This window comes from Natator depressus, chromosome 1 (genome assembly GCF_965152275.1).
Source record: "Natator depressus isolate rNatDep1 chromosome 1, rNatDep2.hap1, whole genome shotgun sequence".
NCBI classification, from domain to species: Eukaryota; Metazoa; Chordata; order Testudines; family Cheloniidae; genus Natator; species Natator depressus.
The window spans coordinates 259,533,139-259,548,201 of NC_134234.1; the positions used below are offsets into that span (position 1 = coordinate 259,533,139).

At 43.2% G+C, this 15,063-nt stretch overlaps 1 protein-coding gene across 3 annotated transcripts in view; it reads right to left on the reverse strand.

Annotated features, from left to right (window-relative positions):
* The window catches only part of IFT56 (intraflagellar transport 56), an 81,084-nt gene that overhangs the window by 16,233 nt on the left and 49,788 nt on the right, over positions 1–15,063 (reverse strand). For 2 of the 3 annotated variants that reach the window (XM_074941751.1, XM_074941752.1), the window contains 3 exons: positions 11,659–11,712; positions 11,129–11,192; positions 3,242–3,330 (listed from right to left, as the gene is read on the reverse strand). In XM_074941751.1, coding sequence (XP_074797852.1) covers positions 3,242–3,330; positions 11,129–11,192; positions 11,659–11,712 — 207 coding nt within the window. Of the gene's footprint in view, positions 1–3,241; positions 3,331–8,999; positions 9,106–11,128; positions 11,193–11,658; positions 11,713–15,063 lie in introns of those variants that run through there. The other variant, XM_074941753.1, reaches the window with a different exon arrangement.

Below are 15,063 nucleotides of genomic sequence, written 5' to 3' on the forward strand. Positions count from 1 at the left end.
CCTGGTTCAGAGAGTGGCCAGTATCAGCTGCTTCAGAGGAAGGTGCAAAAAACCATGAAAAAGGCAGTATGGGATAGCCTACTCCCAGGGAACAGTTCATTTCAATCCCCACTCTTTAGAAGTCACCATACGCTCTCAAATATAAGGGTGTGTATCCCTTCAAAAAGATTTTTTAAATACTTATTGTTATAACTCTGGATAGTCTAGTTGGGTATATAAAATGTCCAATCTTTTTGAATCCTGCTAAGATGTTGGCCTCAATATAATCTTGTGGCAATAAATTCCACAGGTTAACTGTGGCTTATCTGAAAAATATATTTCCTTCAAAATGATCCATTTTGAATTTGCCACAATTCCACTGACTCTCCTTGTTCTTGTCCTAGGAAAGAGCGAATAGAAGTTCGCGATCTACCTTCTTTGTATCATTATTTTGTACACTTTTCTCCTGTCTCCTTTTATTCTTTTCTTCTCTAAAGCCTACAGTCTCAAATTTTTTCAATCTCTCTTCATATTAGAATTTTTTCATGTCCCTAATCATTCTAATTACTTTTCTCTGAACCCTCTCTAATTCTGATGTCCCCCTGGAGTGACCAGAACTGAACAGTATTTCAACTGAGGGCGCACCACCAATGTATATATTGGCACCATCTTTTCTGTATTAATCTGTATCCCATTCCTTATGCATCCTAATTTTATTTGCTCTTGATGAGCACATTGGCACTGCACTAGAGGAGACTGACAGAGGTGGACCACATGTTGGTTAATTTTGCTTGAAGCATGTCTAATCAAAACAGCATTATGATCACTTGCATGCCATTGGAAACATGTACATTTGCAGACATGTGATGTGTTCCATGCATTCTTGGGGGACAATGAGAAGGTGGGAAGGGCAAGTGGTTATTAGCATACCACATTTTTCTGGAGTAGACCAAGTCTCAGAGTTCTAGGCTGGCAAATGGTTGGCCTCCTTTATCCAGTTCAGCACTTCTTTTTACAGAGTGAAGTGGATGCTCTAGTTATATTCATATAACCAGTTTAACCTGCCCTCCTTCCTCCAGGCTCTCTGATATGACATCCCAGAGTGCATTGTTCCACATGCTGCTGAAGCTTCTTTGTTTGCATGCCCTCAGCCCAGTCTATTACCTGTGTAGGCACTACAGGGTAGTTGCCCAGATTTTCCCAGAATGCACTGATAAACATGGTTAGACAGCATAGTAAGTGCAGATGTACAAACAAGGCTCTTTGGGCAAAAAAATTGCCCTGTTATATGTATCCAGTTAAACTGCTCTGGCCTCTAAGTGTTTACAAAATCATGGATAAAAGCTGTAGGGCTGAGATGGCCTAAAAGATCATTGGCTGCTTTGTTTGGGAGCATCAAAGTACAATTCCCTTACCCACCCTTGTTAATGTTTAGCCATGCGTAGGGACGCATCTTTCATCTGTAGGTATGGACATATTAGACTCTTTTGTGAGCTCTTTATGCTTGAAAGCACTGGCAATGCATGGTATACAAGGGGTTAACATAAACACCCTTGATCTGGAATGCATGGAGGGGCCTGGTGCCAACTGGCACCAGGCCTTAGTCAGCAGGGAATGTTCAAGCACTCATAGGCTGGGTTATCAGACTTCTGGAACTGCCTTTGTACAGCACCCTATTTCTCTGGCACTCCTTAGCTGCCCTTTAATCCAACAGTCATTGTTTGTCAGCTTCATGTCCTAGTGCTTTATTTTAGCCATCTCATCTGCATGTTTAATTTCTAATCTGCTTTCCTTCTCATCTACTTCCCATTTCCACAGTTACTTTGAACTCTGCTATATTATACTGAGATAATATAAATAATATCAAATAAACTACAGGAACTGTTTGTACATATTCCAAGTGAATTGAACAAAGGAACAAGGGAGGGTGTGTGTGTGCGCCTGCATACACTAGTGTCCTCTAGTGGGTGGCTCAGGAAAGATCTGCTCTAGTGCAAATCAGAATCTCTTCACTAGCTGAGCTCAGGAAGCTGCTCCTTCAGGCATGCAAATGACAAACACGTGTATATTGCACTGTGCTGGATGGGATAGGTTATTCACCCTTGACCCAATTTGCTCTTAGAAGGTTTACGTTTAAAATCAAATTATAGCCTATACGTTAGGGAAAGTTAAAATGTGTAAAGATGTTGATGATAAAAATAATTAAAGCTGTAATGCAATTAGGGAAAACAAATGTAAAAATGTGTGTTATAGGCTCTGCAAAAGTAGGAGGCCTAGATAGTTAGCCTAAAGTGCTTGACCTAAAGTTATAAGATTTAGTAATATGCATCTTGTGATAAACAAATAAACCACAAAAGAGGAGTTTAATCTTGAAACAACAGATTTTTAGGGGATTTTTGGTATATGTAACCATCAGGTTAATCACATTAATGTGTTGGAAATATTGGGAAATGTATTGACACAAATAGCTTATGTCAGCAATCAGAACCCCAATTATGGTTTCCCTGAAAGCCACACATGGACAGGAGCTGATAGACAATCTAAATATGGTTACATCAGTGAGCACATCATCATGACAGGATGTGGAAGTTTGGATTGACACACCTCACTTCTGATGCTCTCCACTTACTTTTCCTTCCATCCTCTGATACTTCTGATTGTCTCCATATGGTTGTGAGACTGCATAATGCAGGGGATTGTTCCGCTATACTTATTTTGCTTTTCTATTATTGCTATTATATCTGTATGTATTTAAATACTAAATAAAGTCCTCGTGTCTCTGTGTGTGACTCACCAATCTCATCTCCTTTAATGAATTTTTGTAGCCACTTGAGCAAAATAACCTGTTATTAGTGACTTGTGCAATTTGCATGCTAAATTAATCAAAGGCTACAAGGTCAGGCTTTCCCATGAATATATTAGTTCCCTCTGTTGGTTGAGTTTGAAAGGCAGGCAGCTCCTGTCACTCAAGTGACACTCAAGTCACGCAAGTAGAGAACGCTGGTTTGCAGCTGAAGATAAACCTCTTGATGTTATGTATATCAATATTATATACAAGAATGCATCATTGTTTTCACTTCTCCGACAAGAAAAAGATAGAAAAGATAGAAAAAAAGATCAGGCACCCAATGAAAGTTTCCCATCCCACATAAGTAAGATCTCTTCTTCTCTCAATGGGAATTATGCACTCACAGGCCTGAGAGAAAAAGCTCTTACCAGAAAAAGCTGGTAAACACAACAGTAGTTAAGGTGCTCTACTGACCTTGACTGAGTTGAGGTAAATCAGGACATCATCAAATTGTCTGAGCAGAAAGAAGCAGGAGGCCATGCACTGTCTCCCTGGGATTGTATCTAAGGCAAGAGAGGAAAAGGCAGATATTTAAAATTGGGTGGTGGTGGTGGAAAATTAACTTGGATATCTGCCTCCCAAATTGCCAACGAAGTCCTAGAAAATAGTATAACCTGCCTCTTTCAGACAAGGGGCTACACTACAGATGGAGAAGAGCTATTAGTTCATCTGGTCATCCTTCCTATCCTGCTCCACAGATAATGCAAGATTGTTTCCTAAAATAACTTTTCTAAACCTAAAAAATTCACATATATTAAGTCCTTTATATTGGACTCCATACCAGGCGTTGCCATGTCCCATTGGAAAACTGTTAATCTCCCTTTGCAATGGTCTAACAATACAATACTCTTATACGGCACTTTTCATCAGTAGATCTCAAAGCACTTTACAAAGGAAGGTCAGTATCATTATTCCCATTTTACAGATGGGGAATAATTAGGCAAAGAGAGGTGAGGTGATTTGCTCAAGGTCACTCAGACAGTCAGTGGCAGAGCCACAAATAGAACCCACATCTCTTGAATCCCAGTCCAGTACTCTATCCACCATGCAACACTACTTAGTATATGGGTATACAGCTTCCATTTCTTGTCCTGCAGGGTCAAGCGATAACAGGATTGGAAACTGTGGCATTTTTGTGACAGATGTGAGACCCTGGAAGTGTGGAAACCTCAAAATCTCAAGTATTGAGATGAGCCAAAGGTTATAGACCGAGGGGATATTCATTGACTATTGTATCAATAAGCGTTATGTGTATCTCTGTGTTCCTGGCTCACTGGATGGGATTTCTGTGTAATCTGGAATCACTTAGAGGAGGGATGTTAATAATTAATGCAAGTTCTCAATGCTGGTTATGCAGATATTCACACCGGTGAAGCTACACCCCCCAGGAGAAGTAGCATTAACTTAATTTATCTGATTCAGGAGGTCTGAAAGACAAAGGTCCCAAACTGTAGAGCGTCAGTCTGATTTTACTCAGGACAGACCCATTCTGCAACAAAGAACTGACAAATTTGTATATGGACCTACCAGGATTTCATGTGGATGATGGAAATAGCTGGTAAGTTTAGCACGTACGTAGGCTGTTTATTGTTTTATGATGTGTTTTCTCTGTAATGCTTTTGTCATAAATAATTGTACTATGTTTTGTGAAAGCTGACTGGTCCCTGATTAACTGTTATTGTCCCTGAGAAACAGCAGAACTGCAGGTGCTGAAATAAAGTCAGACTGGCTGGGATAATAATCATAGTGAATTGTAAGGGACTGCAGCTCTAAAATTCGGATCTGGAGAGAGAGGAACACCGGTTCCTGCCCTGAAAAAGGGTACAGCTAGAGCAGAGGTGGACAAACTATGGCCCGCGGGCCACATCCGGCCCGCAGGACCCTCCTGCCCAGCCCCTGAGCTCCTGCCCCGGGAGGCTAGTCCCTGGCACCTCCCCTGCTGTTCCCCCTCCCCTGCAGCCTCAGCGTGCCGCACCATCGGAGCAACGCTCTGGGCGGCCGAGCAGCGCAGTTGCAGAGCCCCGGCCTGACCCGGTGCACCACCAGCCACCGGTGCTCCAGGCAGCACAGTAAGGGGATGGGGGGTTGGATAGATGGCAGCGGAGCTGGGGGGCTGTGGTCAGGGGTGTGGATAGAGGTCGGGGCGGTCAGAGGGCAGGGAACAGGGGGGTTGGATGGGGCAGGGGTCCCAGGGGGACAGTCAGGAATTGGGGGGGGGGTTGGATGGGGCAGCAGGGGGCAGTCAGGAGTGCGGGGTCCAGGGGTGGTCAGGGGAGAGGGAGCAGGGGGTGGTGGATGGGGCAGGAGTTCCGGGGGGCCTCAGGGGATAGGGTTTGGATGGGGCAGGAGTGCCAGGGGAGCCATCAGGGGGCGAGAAGCGGGGGGGAGTTGGATATGAGGCAGGGGCCTGGCCATGCCTGGCTGTTTGGGGAGACACAGCCTCCCCTAACCAGCCCTCCATACAATTTTGGAAACCTGATGTGGCCCTCAGGCCAAAAAATTTGTCCGCCCCTGAGCTAGAGGCTTGAGACCTAAGGGTATGCCCTTGAGGAAGTCATGAAGGGGGCAGATGTATAGTTAACCCCAATATTATGACAGTTTTCAAACACAGAAAATCCATCCCTATCTGAAGGTTTTATCTGGGCCTTGGGCAGGAGTTATGGAATGGAATATTCCCCATTTGAGAGAAAAAAGTTTTGTTTTTGCTTTTTTAACGAAGCAGCAGTTTGAAGTTGTTTGGGGGCCCTGAAAAATTAGAATAAATTCCCCTGGGATATGGATTAGCGGACAGAGGATTAGGAGGCAATCAAAAGTGTTATCACATGACTCTGCAATTTAACACCTTAATATCACCTCTAGGTGTGATGTCTTTGTATAAAACACACACACACTTTGGTTGAATGTAAAAACAAAACGAAACAACAACTTGAGTGTTTACATAGAGTCCATTTATGGGGAATGTAAGAAACCAATTGAAAAGGTTTTGCTCCCCTTCTCTATCCACAGCCAGAGGAGGGACCGGAACCAGAGCTGGACTGGCAGATAGAGTGGAGCTGTGGTTGGGGCTGGAGCTAGGCTGGGGACAGAGCAGGGGGCAGAGTGCAGCTGCCACTGGAGGTAGAGCTGGTCTGGGGGCGGAGTGGAGCTGTGGGACTGAGCTCAGAGCTAGGTGGTGCTCCCTCCCCAACCCTTGTGGGGGCTGGCCAGCCCCTCCCCCTGCATGTTCCTCTGGGTCCCCCTGGGGGAGATTACACCCCACAGTTTGGGGACCACTGCTCTATACTCTGGCTTCCCAGGTCACTTCACTATGTATTATAGCCTAGTACCTACTTGAGAACAGAAATTGGCTTATGTGTTTAATTTTCCCCTTGCTTACGTGTATGCCCATCACGATGTGCATCTTCATGTGTCAGGGCAATAAGTTATATAAACCTCAGTGTTCTTTCATGCCTCCTCAAGGCAATGAAGGGCTCAAAGAGACCCCAAAAGAGACCCCCACACACACCTACCAAGATATTTAAGTTCATAAATCCATAGCAATTTATATTATACAAGATCCAAACAAAATATAAATAAATATTTAAGGAGAGTAAAAGTTAAGAATATATTTTCTTCATAAATTAATCAAGGTAATGGAAAATTAATTTATAAAAATCAGAATGTTCAAAGGTCAAGAAATTCTTGAGATTTATTCTTTCCCCCCACATTCCCACTCATCTTCTACTTTCTAGTTGGAGATCACCTTATCCCAGCACATTCCCCTCCACATATTATTTTTAAAAAATTGCATTTTATTAAAGTAATATCCATACATCTCATACAACTCAGGCTAATACTACACATTTCCAAGACACAGTCAACAGGGGCATTAATCTTAGAGTTCTAGTTTTTCCTCTTCATAATACCTATATTCCCATATTTGTAAAATACAGCCTCCCAATGAACTTTCAGAATATAGACACAGACACCCTTTTTCCCTTCCTGCAAACTATCCCCTAGAAAATTCTATACACTGGTTTATGAACTCCAAACACACAACACAAAATGGCTGGAGACCTGGACTATTTTCCCATTAATGGCTACAAACCATAACATCCTGTATGTTATTTCCATATGCATGTGCCAGAGATACCATCATGTCCCCATCCATCATTATGTGATGGGCTGAATACTCCACTAGACTTAGTTCACTTTTCCCATAAAGATTACAGACCTGACTAACTCATATTATTTCAGGCAATTAATACTTCACCCATCACTATAGGATCTGAGCGCCTTACAAATTCTAAAGAAGAATCTGTTTCTCTCCCTCACACAGTTTTTGTTATTGTGGAAAAGCTAAGTGGAAGATGTAAGTTTTGCATTCCGCACTGATGGTGGCAAGGTTTACGGTCATTCTGATCTCCTGCAGCAAGTTCCACAGTCATGGCCAGCTGCCAAGAAAGTTTTGTCATTCCTGTTCATTATCCTCATTGTTCTTTGGTAGCAGTTGAAGTAGGAAAAAGAGTCCAAAACTGAACTGAGATTTTCACCATTATTAAGAGGCACAAATTCCATAACAAGTAGGAAGACTTCAGGTTATGATCTGATCACATCTAAGAAAAGTAATTGGTCCTGATCAGTACTTGGGGAAACACCCAGAGGAAAACCTACAGGAAGCAGTGTCTATAATTCAGTATAACATACTCTTTTCTGGAGTCAGTAATAAACTAAAGCCCCAGCACTGTTTTGAGGATATTGTGCTGCTAGATAAACGCTATCTTGGGAAAAGACAAGCTGGGTCCCTGACTACCTGTGGTCATACAAAAATTCAATGGCACACTTTGAAAGTCTGTTTGCTCCAGTGTTCTGCCCAAATTCCCCGTTAGAGGATAATTTTATGTAGGCAAAATGCAATTATCTATGATTTCACTTTAACAGAATATTATTCTTCACTCTTTGTTCTTAGGTATAAATAGCATTATTGTGCTTTGTTAAATATCTGACCAGTATTGTGCTGGTACAGTACCAGTGCTGGATGAAATATTTTCTGAATAACTATTGTTCATAGAATGCTTTGGGATGATGACTATATAAAATATGGTATTAAAAAGATAATAAAAAGAACACAAAACAGTCATGGATTGGTGCCACTATCACCAACCCTGGTTTACCATGGATACTACTTGTTATGGCAGGAGGTGAATGGGTGACTTTGCCTTAGCTCTGTTCCATTTTGAACAATGAAATGGAAGTAAAATAGGAAAGTTGGGATTTTATAGACCTAATCCATCCCATGTGAGTCACATAGAAAGAGGAAAAAACACTCATTTTGAAAAGCTCTATACTTTGTGTAACTTAAAGTGACTCAAAAGGAAGGTAATATGAAGTCCAAAAAAGAGTTTTCCCTCCCAGTGATCTGATGTTTTTCCTTTACCAAATGCCAGATTTGGTCTTAAAACTACTGAAGATGAAGAGGGAGTGCTTACTTCCCATTATTTTGGCATAGTGTGCAATCCTTGTGTTCTAGGCGGTAGAGCTACCAGCTATAGGTGTGCCAGCAGCAGCCACCTGAGTGGGCTACAGGGTCCATTCATATTGAGAATTAAGTTTGTCTAATGAGAACTGGATACTTACGAAGAGTTATGCTCAGCCACAGAAATGATACACCATTTATTAAGTGAAAGTGTTAAAAATGTGACAATTCACTGCGTTTCCCACCTTCAGTTCTTCTTTTACTCTCTCCAAGGAATCTGATCCTTATTTCATTTTCCACCATGAGGCTAAAGAAAGGTGAGCTATTGAGAAAGATCACTCAGAGTACTGGCATTAACTGCCAGGAGTATAGGGAACAATTAAAAAAAACAAACAAAAAAGCAACCTCTAGTGCTCTCATCTGCAATGTCAATTCCAGTTTATAAGCCACTGGTGACCAATATTTTTACCCATCTTTTTTCCTAGCTGAAATGCAGTGTACAGCTGTTGATTTTGGGCAGGTTTTATTGTGGAAGAAAGCAATTTATGGTTGCTACAGAATGGATGCTTCTTCGTTTTTTCTGAAAACACACAATAATTAAAAGTCTAGACTTACATAGCTCCTGAATGGAAGGACTCATACACTAGCTCTGCTCATTGTATGTTTTTTAATTTTTTAAGTCAGTAACCTAACCAGAAACAACAGAGATCTAACCACTGACCCCTGTAAGTCTTTGCTGAATGTGTGACATCGTTCTCATAAACTACCCTGTTGTCAACAGTTTTTTAAACATTTTCCGTCTCCATGTCTGGTCCTGGGATCTCTGTAGAGAGTGAGAGATGTAGAAAGACCAGAATCAGAGCAGAGAAAGTGCTCTGCTTTTTCTGTTTGTCCATTGATCTTTGAAAATTCCCAGTAAGTTAACAGGCTTGTGAAGGTGCTATCAATCACTTCTCTGGCCCCCTTCCAAAAACAAAAACAAAAACAAAAAACACAAACCCCAAAACACTAAAGCAGGATTTTCCTCACTTTAAGAAACACAAACCATCATTCCTTTCTAGTTTTGTGAAACAGTTAGATATGTTGATGCAGGGCACTATATGAGACTTTAAACAGACAGACAATCTGGTGGTACTAGCTCTTTACTCCTGGGAGACCACCAAGAACTGGCAATAGAAGGAAGTGCTAGATTTTGACTTCTAGGCCAACTATGTTAGCAAGGGCTCTCATACAAAGGCAGCAAAACTATAATCCCCATCCTAAATCTAGGGAAGCAAATGCAAAGTCCAAGGTCAGCAGAATGACCTTAAGCAGGCAATAGAATGGCTGGTGTATTATAATATATATAAGTACAGTACATTTTGGAACACTGCACTGAGAGTTCTTATTATTCCTCTTTATTAAATGCCATTAGCATGTGCTGCCCTGAACAAAAAACATATAAAATATTGTCTCTGCCTCAAGGAGCTTACAGTCTAATTTAGACAAAAATATGCTACATGAAGATAATACAGTAAAAGCTGTTTTATCTGGCATTTTGGGGGAATGGGGGTTGCCGGTAAGTGAAAAATGCTGGTTAACTAAGAGGGAGGGAGTTTGGGCGTGGGAGGGGGCGCAGGATGGGCTGCGGGGTGCCAGATCCAGGGGGCGCTCACCTCGGGCAGCTCCCCGCAAGCAGCGACCTGTCCCAGCTGCTCCTAGGAGGAGGCTCAGCAAGCGGCTCCGCCCTGCCCCGAGAGCTAGCTCCACAGCTCCCATGGGCTGGGATCCACGGCCAGTGGGAGCTGCGCGGGCAGCGCCTATGGGCGGAGGCATCATGCAGAGCCGCCTGCTGTGCCTCTGCGTTGGAGCAGTTGGGACAGGTTGCCACTTGCAGGGAGCTACCTGAGGTGAGCGCCCCCCGGATCTGGCACCCCGCACCTCCTTCCGCGCCTCAACCTGCTGCCCTGAGCCCTCTCCCACACCGAAACTCCCTCCCAGAGCCCACTCTCCACACTCCCTCCGGCGCCCCAACCCCCTGCCAGCCCCGTGGCAACCAGACTATAAACTGGAATTTCAATAAAGATCAGAAATGCCAGTTTATAGAGCTTTCCGGTTGGGGAAATGCCGGATAATACAGCTTTTACTGTATTGTGTATTTGGTAAATCACTGGGCCCATCTCCAGCCCAAATGCTGCTATTAATGTGACTGTTTATGATAGAAGCACCATTTTACATTGATAGAGATGCTGTTTTATTACAAACCTATTTCTCTAACTGGAACCATGTAGGTGTCTATAACGTTCAAAACTGTGTGCACATGTGTGTCAGAGCAGATCCTCAGTTTTGTATGACAGCAGATGCACTGTGTGGAAACATTATGCTGTTACCAGCATAACTACAGCAACACAATGCCTGACACTAGACATGCTGAGAGTCAGCAATTGCATAAGCACTATTATAAGACAGTATATACCAGCAGTTCTCAACCAGGGGTCCAAGGCCCCCTGGGGGGCCACAAGCAGGTTTCAGGGGGTCCGCCAAGCATTAGACTTACTGGGGCCCAGGGCAGAAAGCCAAAGCCCCACCGGCCCAGCCCTGGCAACTGGGCCTCAAGGTGAAGCCTGAGCAGCTTAGCTTCGTGGGGGCCCCTGTGGCTTGGGGTCCTGTGCAGTTGCTCTATTCGCTACCCCCTAAAAAGCCTGGCTTTACCATGCAGAAAAACAGTTGTGGCACATGTGGGCCGTGGAGTTTTTATAGCATGTTTAGGTGGGCTGCAGAAAGAAAAAGGTTGAGAACCCCTGGTATATACTGTAGTATCAGTAGAAGAACATATACATAATGGAGAAAGAAAAATTCAAACGTACCACATTCACTGGCTGATCCTCCCACCAGCTGGAAGAACTGTTGAGCAATTTTCAGATGATCCCTCTTGGAGAGAAACAAATGACATGAGATCCAGAGCATTGAGTGGTGCCATGGGACCGAATGAACGCATGCTCCAAGGGGGGTGAGTAGGGTGAAGTAAAGCAAAGTGAATACACATATTGTGGGGTGAGGGGAAAGATGGGGACAGAGGTACAATAAACAAGGAAGGAAGGAATCTTATTGCATGGACCTATATACACAGAATCATTGCAAAAAGAAGCAAGGCTTTTGTAAGCAGGATAGAGAGGCTCAGTTCAGTTTGGATGAGTCTCAGGGCTAGTAACAGAAACTCACAATTCACTCACTCTGGACTGTGAATTATGGAGAGAGAATAAATGAAGGAACTCAGAAAGCATGGGATCTGGTGTGAAACTACCACCTCTTTCCCATTAGCTGCATTCCAGATACCACATTTCTTTCTCCCCTAGTACTGATGTAAATGCTGGAGCAGCAGAGGGGTTTTACTCACTGAGCTCATTTCCTGTCCAAGGGCTGCATTCACCACTCCCTTGAGTATGTACTCCTGCAACAAACAAGAGGATCAGAGAAGACAAGTTAAAGAATTCAGAAGACATAAAAAACAGCTGCAGGCAACTTAGAAATTATTTTGTTCCTGCCCATGCCAACTCTATTCAAACGTCATTTTATTAGTAGTCTGCACTCCAGCAGTGTGTAATAAATAATAACCAAAAAAAAAAAATCAATCCTGCATATGAGCCAGTTGTTTATGTGAATTGAGCTAGGGTTCTGAATCAAGGTCCTGTGTAAAGACAGCAACATTATAAAAACACCATCAAAATTGCCAGGAATTGTCCTGCTGTTGTCAGTCACAGCAGAGGGGCCCGAGTAGACTGAACTCCCCTTTCAGGCCTCTAAGTGGTCACTCCAGGGAGGAGGATATGTGTGTCTGCCTCAGGGTATGGAAGTTTGCATTGACTCTGCCAGTATTACATCTACCCTATGAGTAAAGAGAACTTGAGTCTCCAGTGTTGTCAAACAGACTGATATCTTTCAACCAGCATGAAAAAGTAAATCCGGTGCCGGTAAAAAGGTATTAGATTGACAGTGCTGGAGAACGAAGTCCTCTGCCCATAAGTCAGGTACAGCAAGGGCAGAAGCATTGCAAGTTTTCCCACATATGTATATTTAGTTCCTCCACCCTGCCCTGGAGAGAGGCACCTCTGAAGCCTCTGCAGTTCTTGAACCCCTCTGCTGAGATGGCAAAGAGGGGGAAAATTAATGCCAATTGTGATTATGGTTTTTGGTGCAACTTGTTCATTAGCACAACAATGGAATGTTACCAGTAGTAAATAAGAGGAGCTGGACTGAGAAACTCACTGCATTTTACACAGGTCACTGGACGATTCAGCCAGAATGCAGCCAGATAAGTTCATGCAGGATAGGCCAGGGGTTCTCAACCTTTTTCTTTCTGAGCACCAGCCAACATGCTGTAAAAACCTGCATATCCCACCTCCGCAACAACTGATTTTCTGCATATACAATAGATTAAAAGCCAGGGCTGGCATTAGGGGTACCAAGCAGGGCAACTGCCTGTGGCCCCACACCACAGAGGGCCTCGCAAAGCTAAGGCTTTGGCTTCAGCGCCATGCAGCTTGGGCTTCGGCTTTCTGATCTGAGTCCCAGTGAGTCTAACTTCGGCCCTGCTCTCTGGTTTATTTTGGCAGACCATCTGAAACCTGCTTGTGGCCCCCCAGGAAGCCCCGGACCTCTGGTTGAGAACTGCTGGGATTGGCTATTAGCCAAGATAGCCAGGGACACAACCCCATGCTCTGAATGTTTTAAACCTCTTACTGCAAGAAGCTGGGACTGGACAACAGGGGATGGATCACTCATTTGCCCGGTTCTGTTCATTCCCTCTGAAGCATCTGGCACCAGCCACTCTTGGAAGACATGTTTCAGAGTAGCGGCCGTGTTAGTCCGTATTCGCAAAAAGAAAAGGCATACTTGTGGCACCTTAGAGACTAACAAATTTATTTGAGCACAAGCTTTCGTGAGCTACAGCTCACTTCATTGGATGCATTCAGTGGAAAATACAGAACGCCACACTGCATTTTCCACTGAATGCATCCGATGAAGTGAGCTGTAGCTCACAAAAGCTTATGCTCAAATAAATTTGTTAGTCTCTAAGGTGCCACAAGTACTCCTTTTCTTCTTGGAAGACAGTACACTGGGCTAGATGAACCATTGGTATGATCCAATCTGGCCCTTATTATGCATATTAACATACTGTCTATTATCAGTCTTGTGGCGAGTACCAGCATGTATGTGAAGAAAAGTATTTCTAAATCAGACACACACATAGAAGTCCTTCATGTGGAGATGGATCTATCATTCTTAACCCAAGGAGCTCCAGTCACCTTTTCAAAAAAGCCTACCAGAGAAATGTTTCCTCTTTTTCCTGAAATATGAATTTCCTGACAAACACTGAGGAGCAGGACTTGATAACATTCAATCTAGAATCAGTGACAGATTTACAATTGTAGAAGGTCTCTGCAGGGCTAAATAAAGGAATTTATACCATTGCTATAGAAAGATTTCCATTTTGCCAGTGGGAACCAGCATTTGATTTGAGCTGTGGAAGATCCTAAAATGTCAGATGTTAAATATTACATTATTTTTGAAAAAGCTCTTTTAGGTAATATTAAATCTTTCTAACATTTATTCAATATAATTTCTCCCTTTTAAAAAGCCGGCACAGTGGGACTCGTGATAACTATGGGCGCCTGGCTTTGCAGGTAGAGAGAGATCATAAAACAGTACCAATAAACATTGTAAAACTTTTTTTCTGTAACATATATGGCATATGCACAATTCACAATGGCTGTTGTGTGGTATAAAATATTTATTGGTACACATCTAAGATGATCTGCATAATTTGCCTGTAGTTTTGCCATTCTCAACTCATGTTCATGTAACATTTACAGCACACGGCCATTACCAATAAGTAGATACAGAACATGAACACAAACAGCTAACACATGAAGGAGTGGAGTGGACAAAAGGTTTTATCAGCATGAGTTTGGGATGACTTGCATAATTTGAGTGGCAAAGCCATCAGTAGCTGCTCCAATGCTGCCAAAACTAGGACTCGTAATTCACTGCTGGTGCCACTCCACCATCAGCAACAGTGGAAGTTCTAGGGTACACAGATCTCAGGCGTTTTGGTCACTGTATCATATCATCTTTCAGAGTACGCCTTCCTCAGTGTCTCTTTTAGACATTTTCTCTTGTTCAGTGCATGTGTGTGTATATATATGTATATATATATATATGTGGGCTTTGAGAAGGAAAATGCAGGGAGGAGCAAGAGAATGAAGCTGGCCCAGCAGCTGCAAAAAGCAGTTCAAATACACAGTGTTGAACTGGGATGAGGGGATAAAATGAGGCCTAGCTGGGACCACCTCTTCCCCCTAGCACCTCCCAGACCCAGACCTATGCAAAGTACAACCCCATCCCCTCACAAGGACTCATAAAGTCTTCCCTCTCCTTCCCAGCCATGTGACCTTTGAGAAAAAAACTGCAGGGAAGAGTCAGCATGAGACATAAGTCAGCCCAGGAGCTGCAGAGAGCAGTTCAAGCAGGAGCCAAGGACACAGCAGTTTTCACTCTGAACATTCCTTGCCCTGTGCTGATTGGCTGTTCCTCCAACACCTCCCACGGTCACTCTTCCCACCTAGCTAATATGCTTAAGATAACCCAACTGAAAGGATTTAAATAACAAAATCGCAAAACTAACATTACATTTACCACTGCTGCATTGTTCACTCTGTTTGCGCATTCTATCCTTTTCCCCTACCCTGTGTCTGTCTTGTCTATTTAGACTGTAAGCTCTTCAGGTTAGGGATTTTCTCTT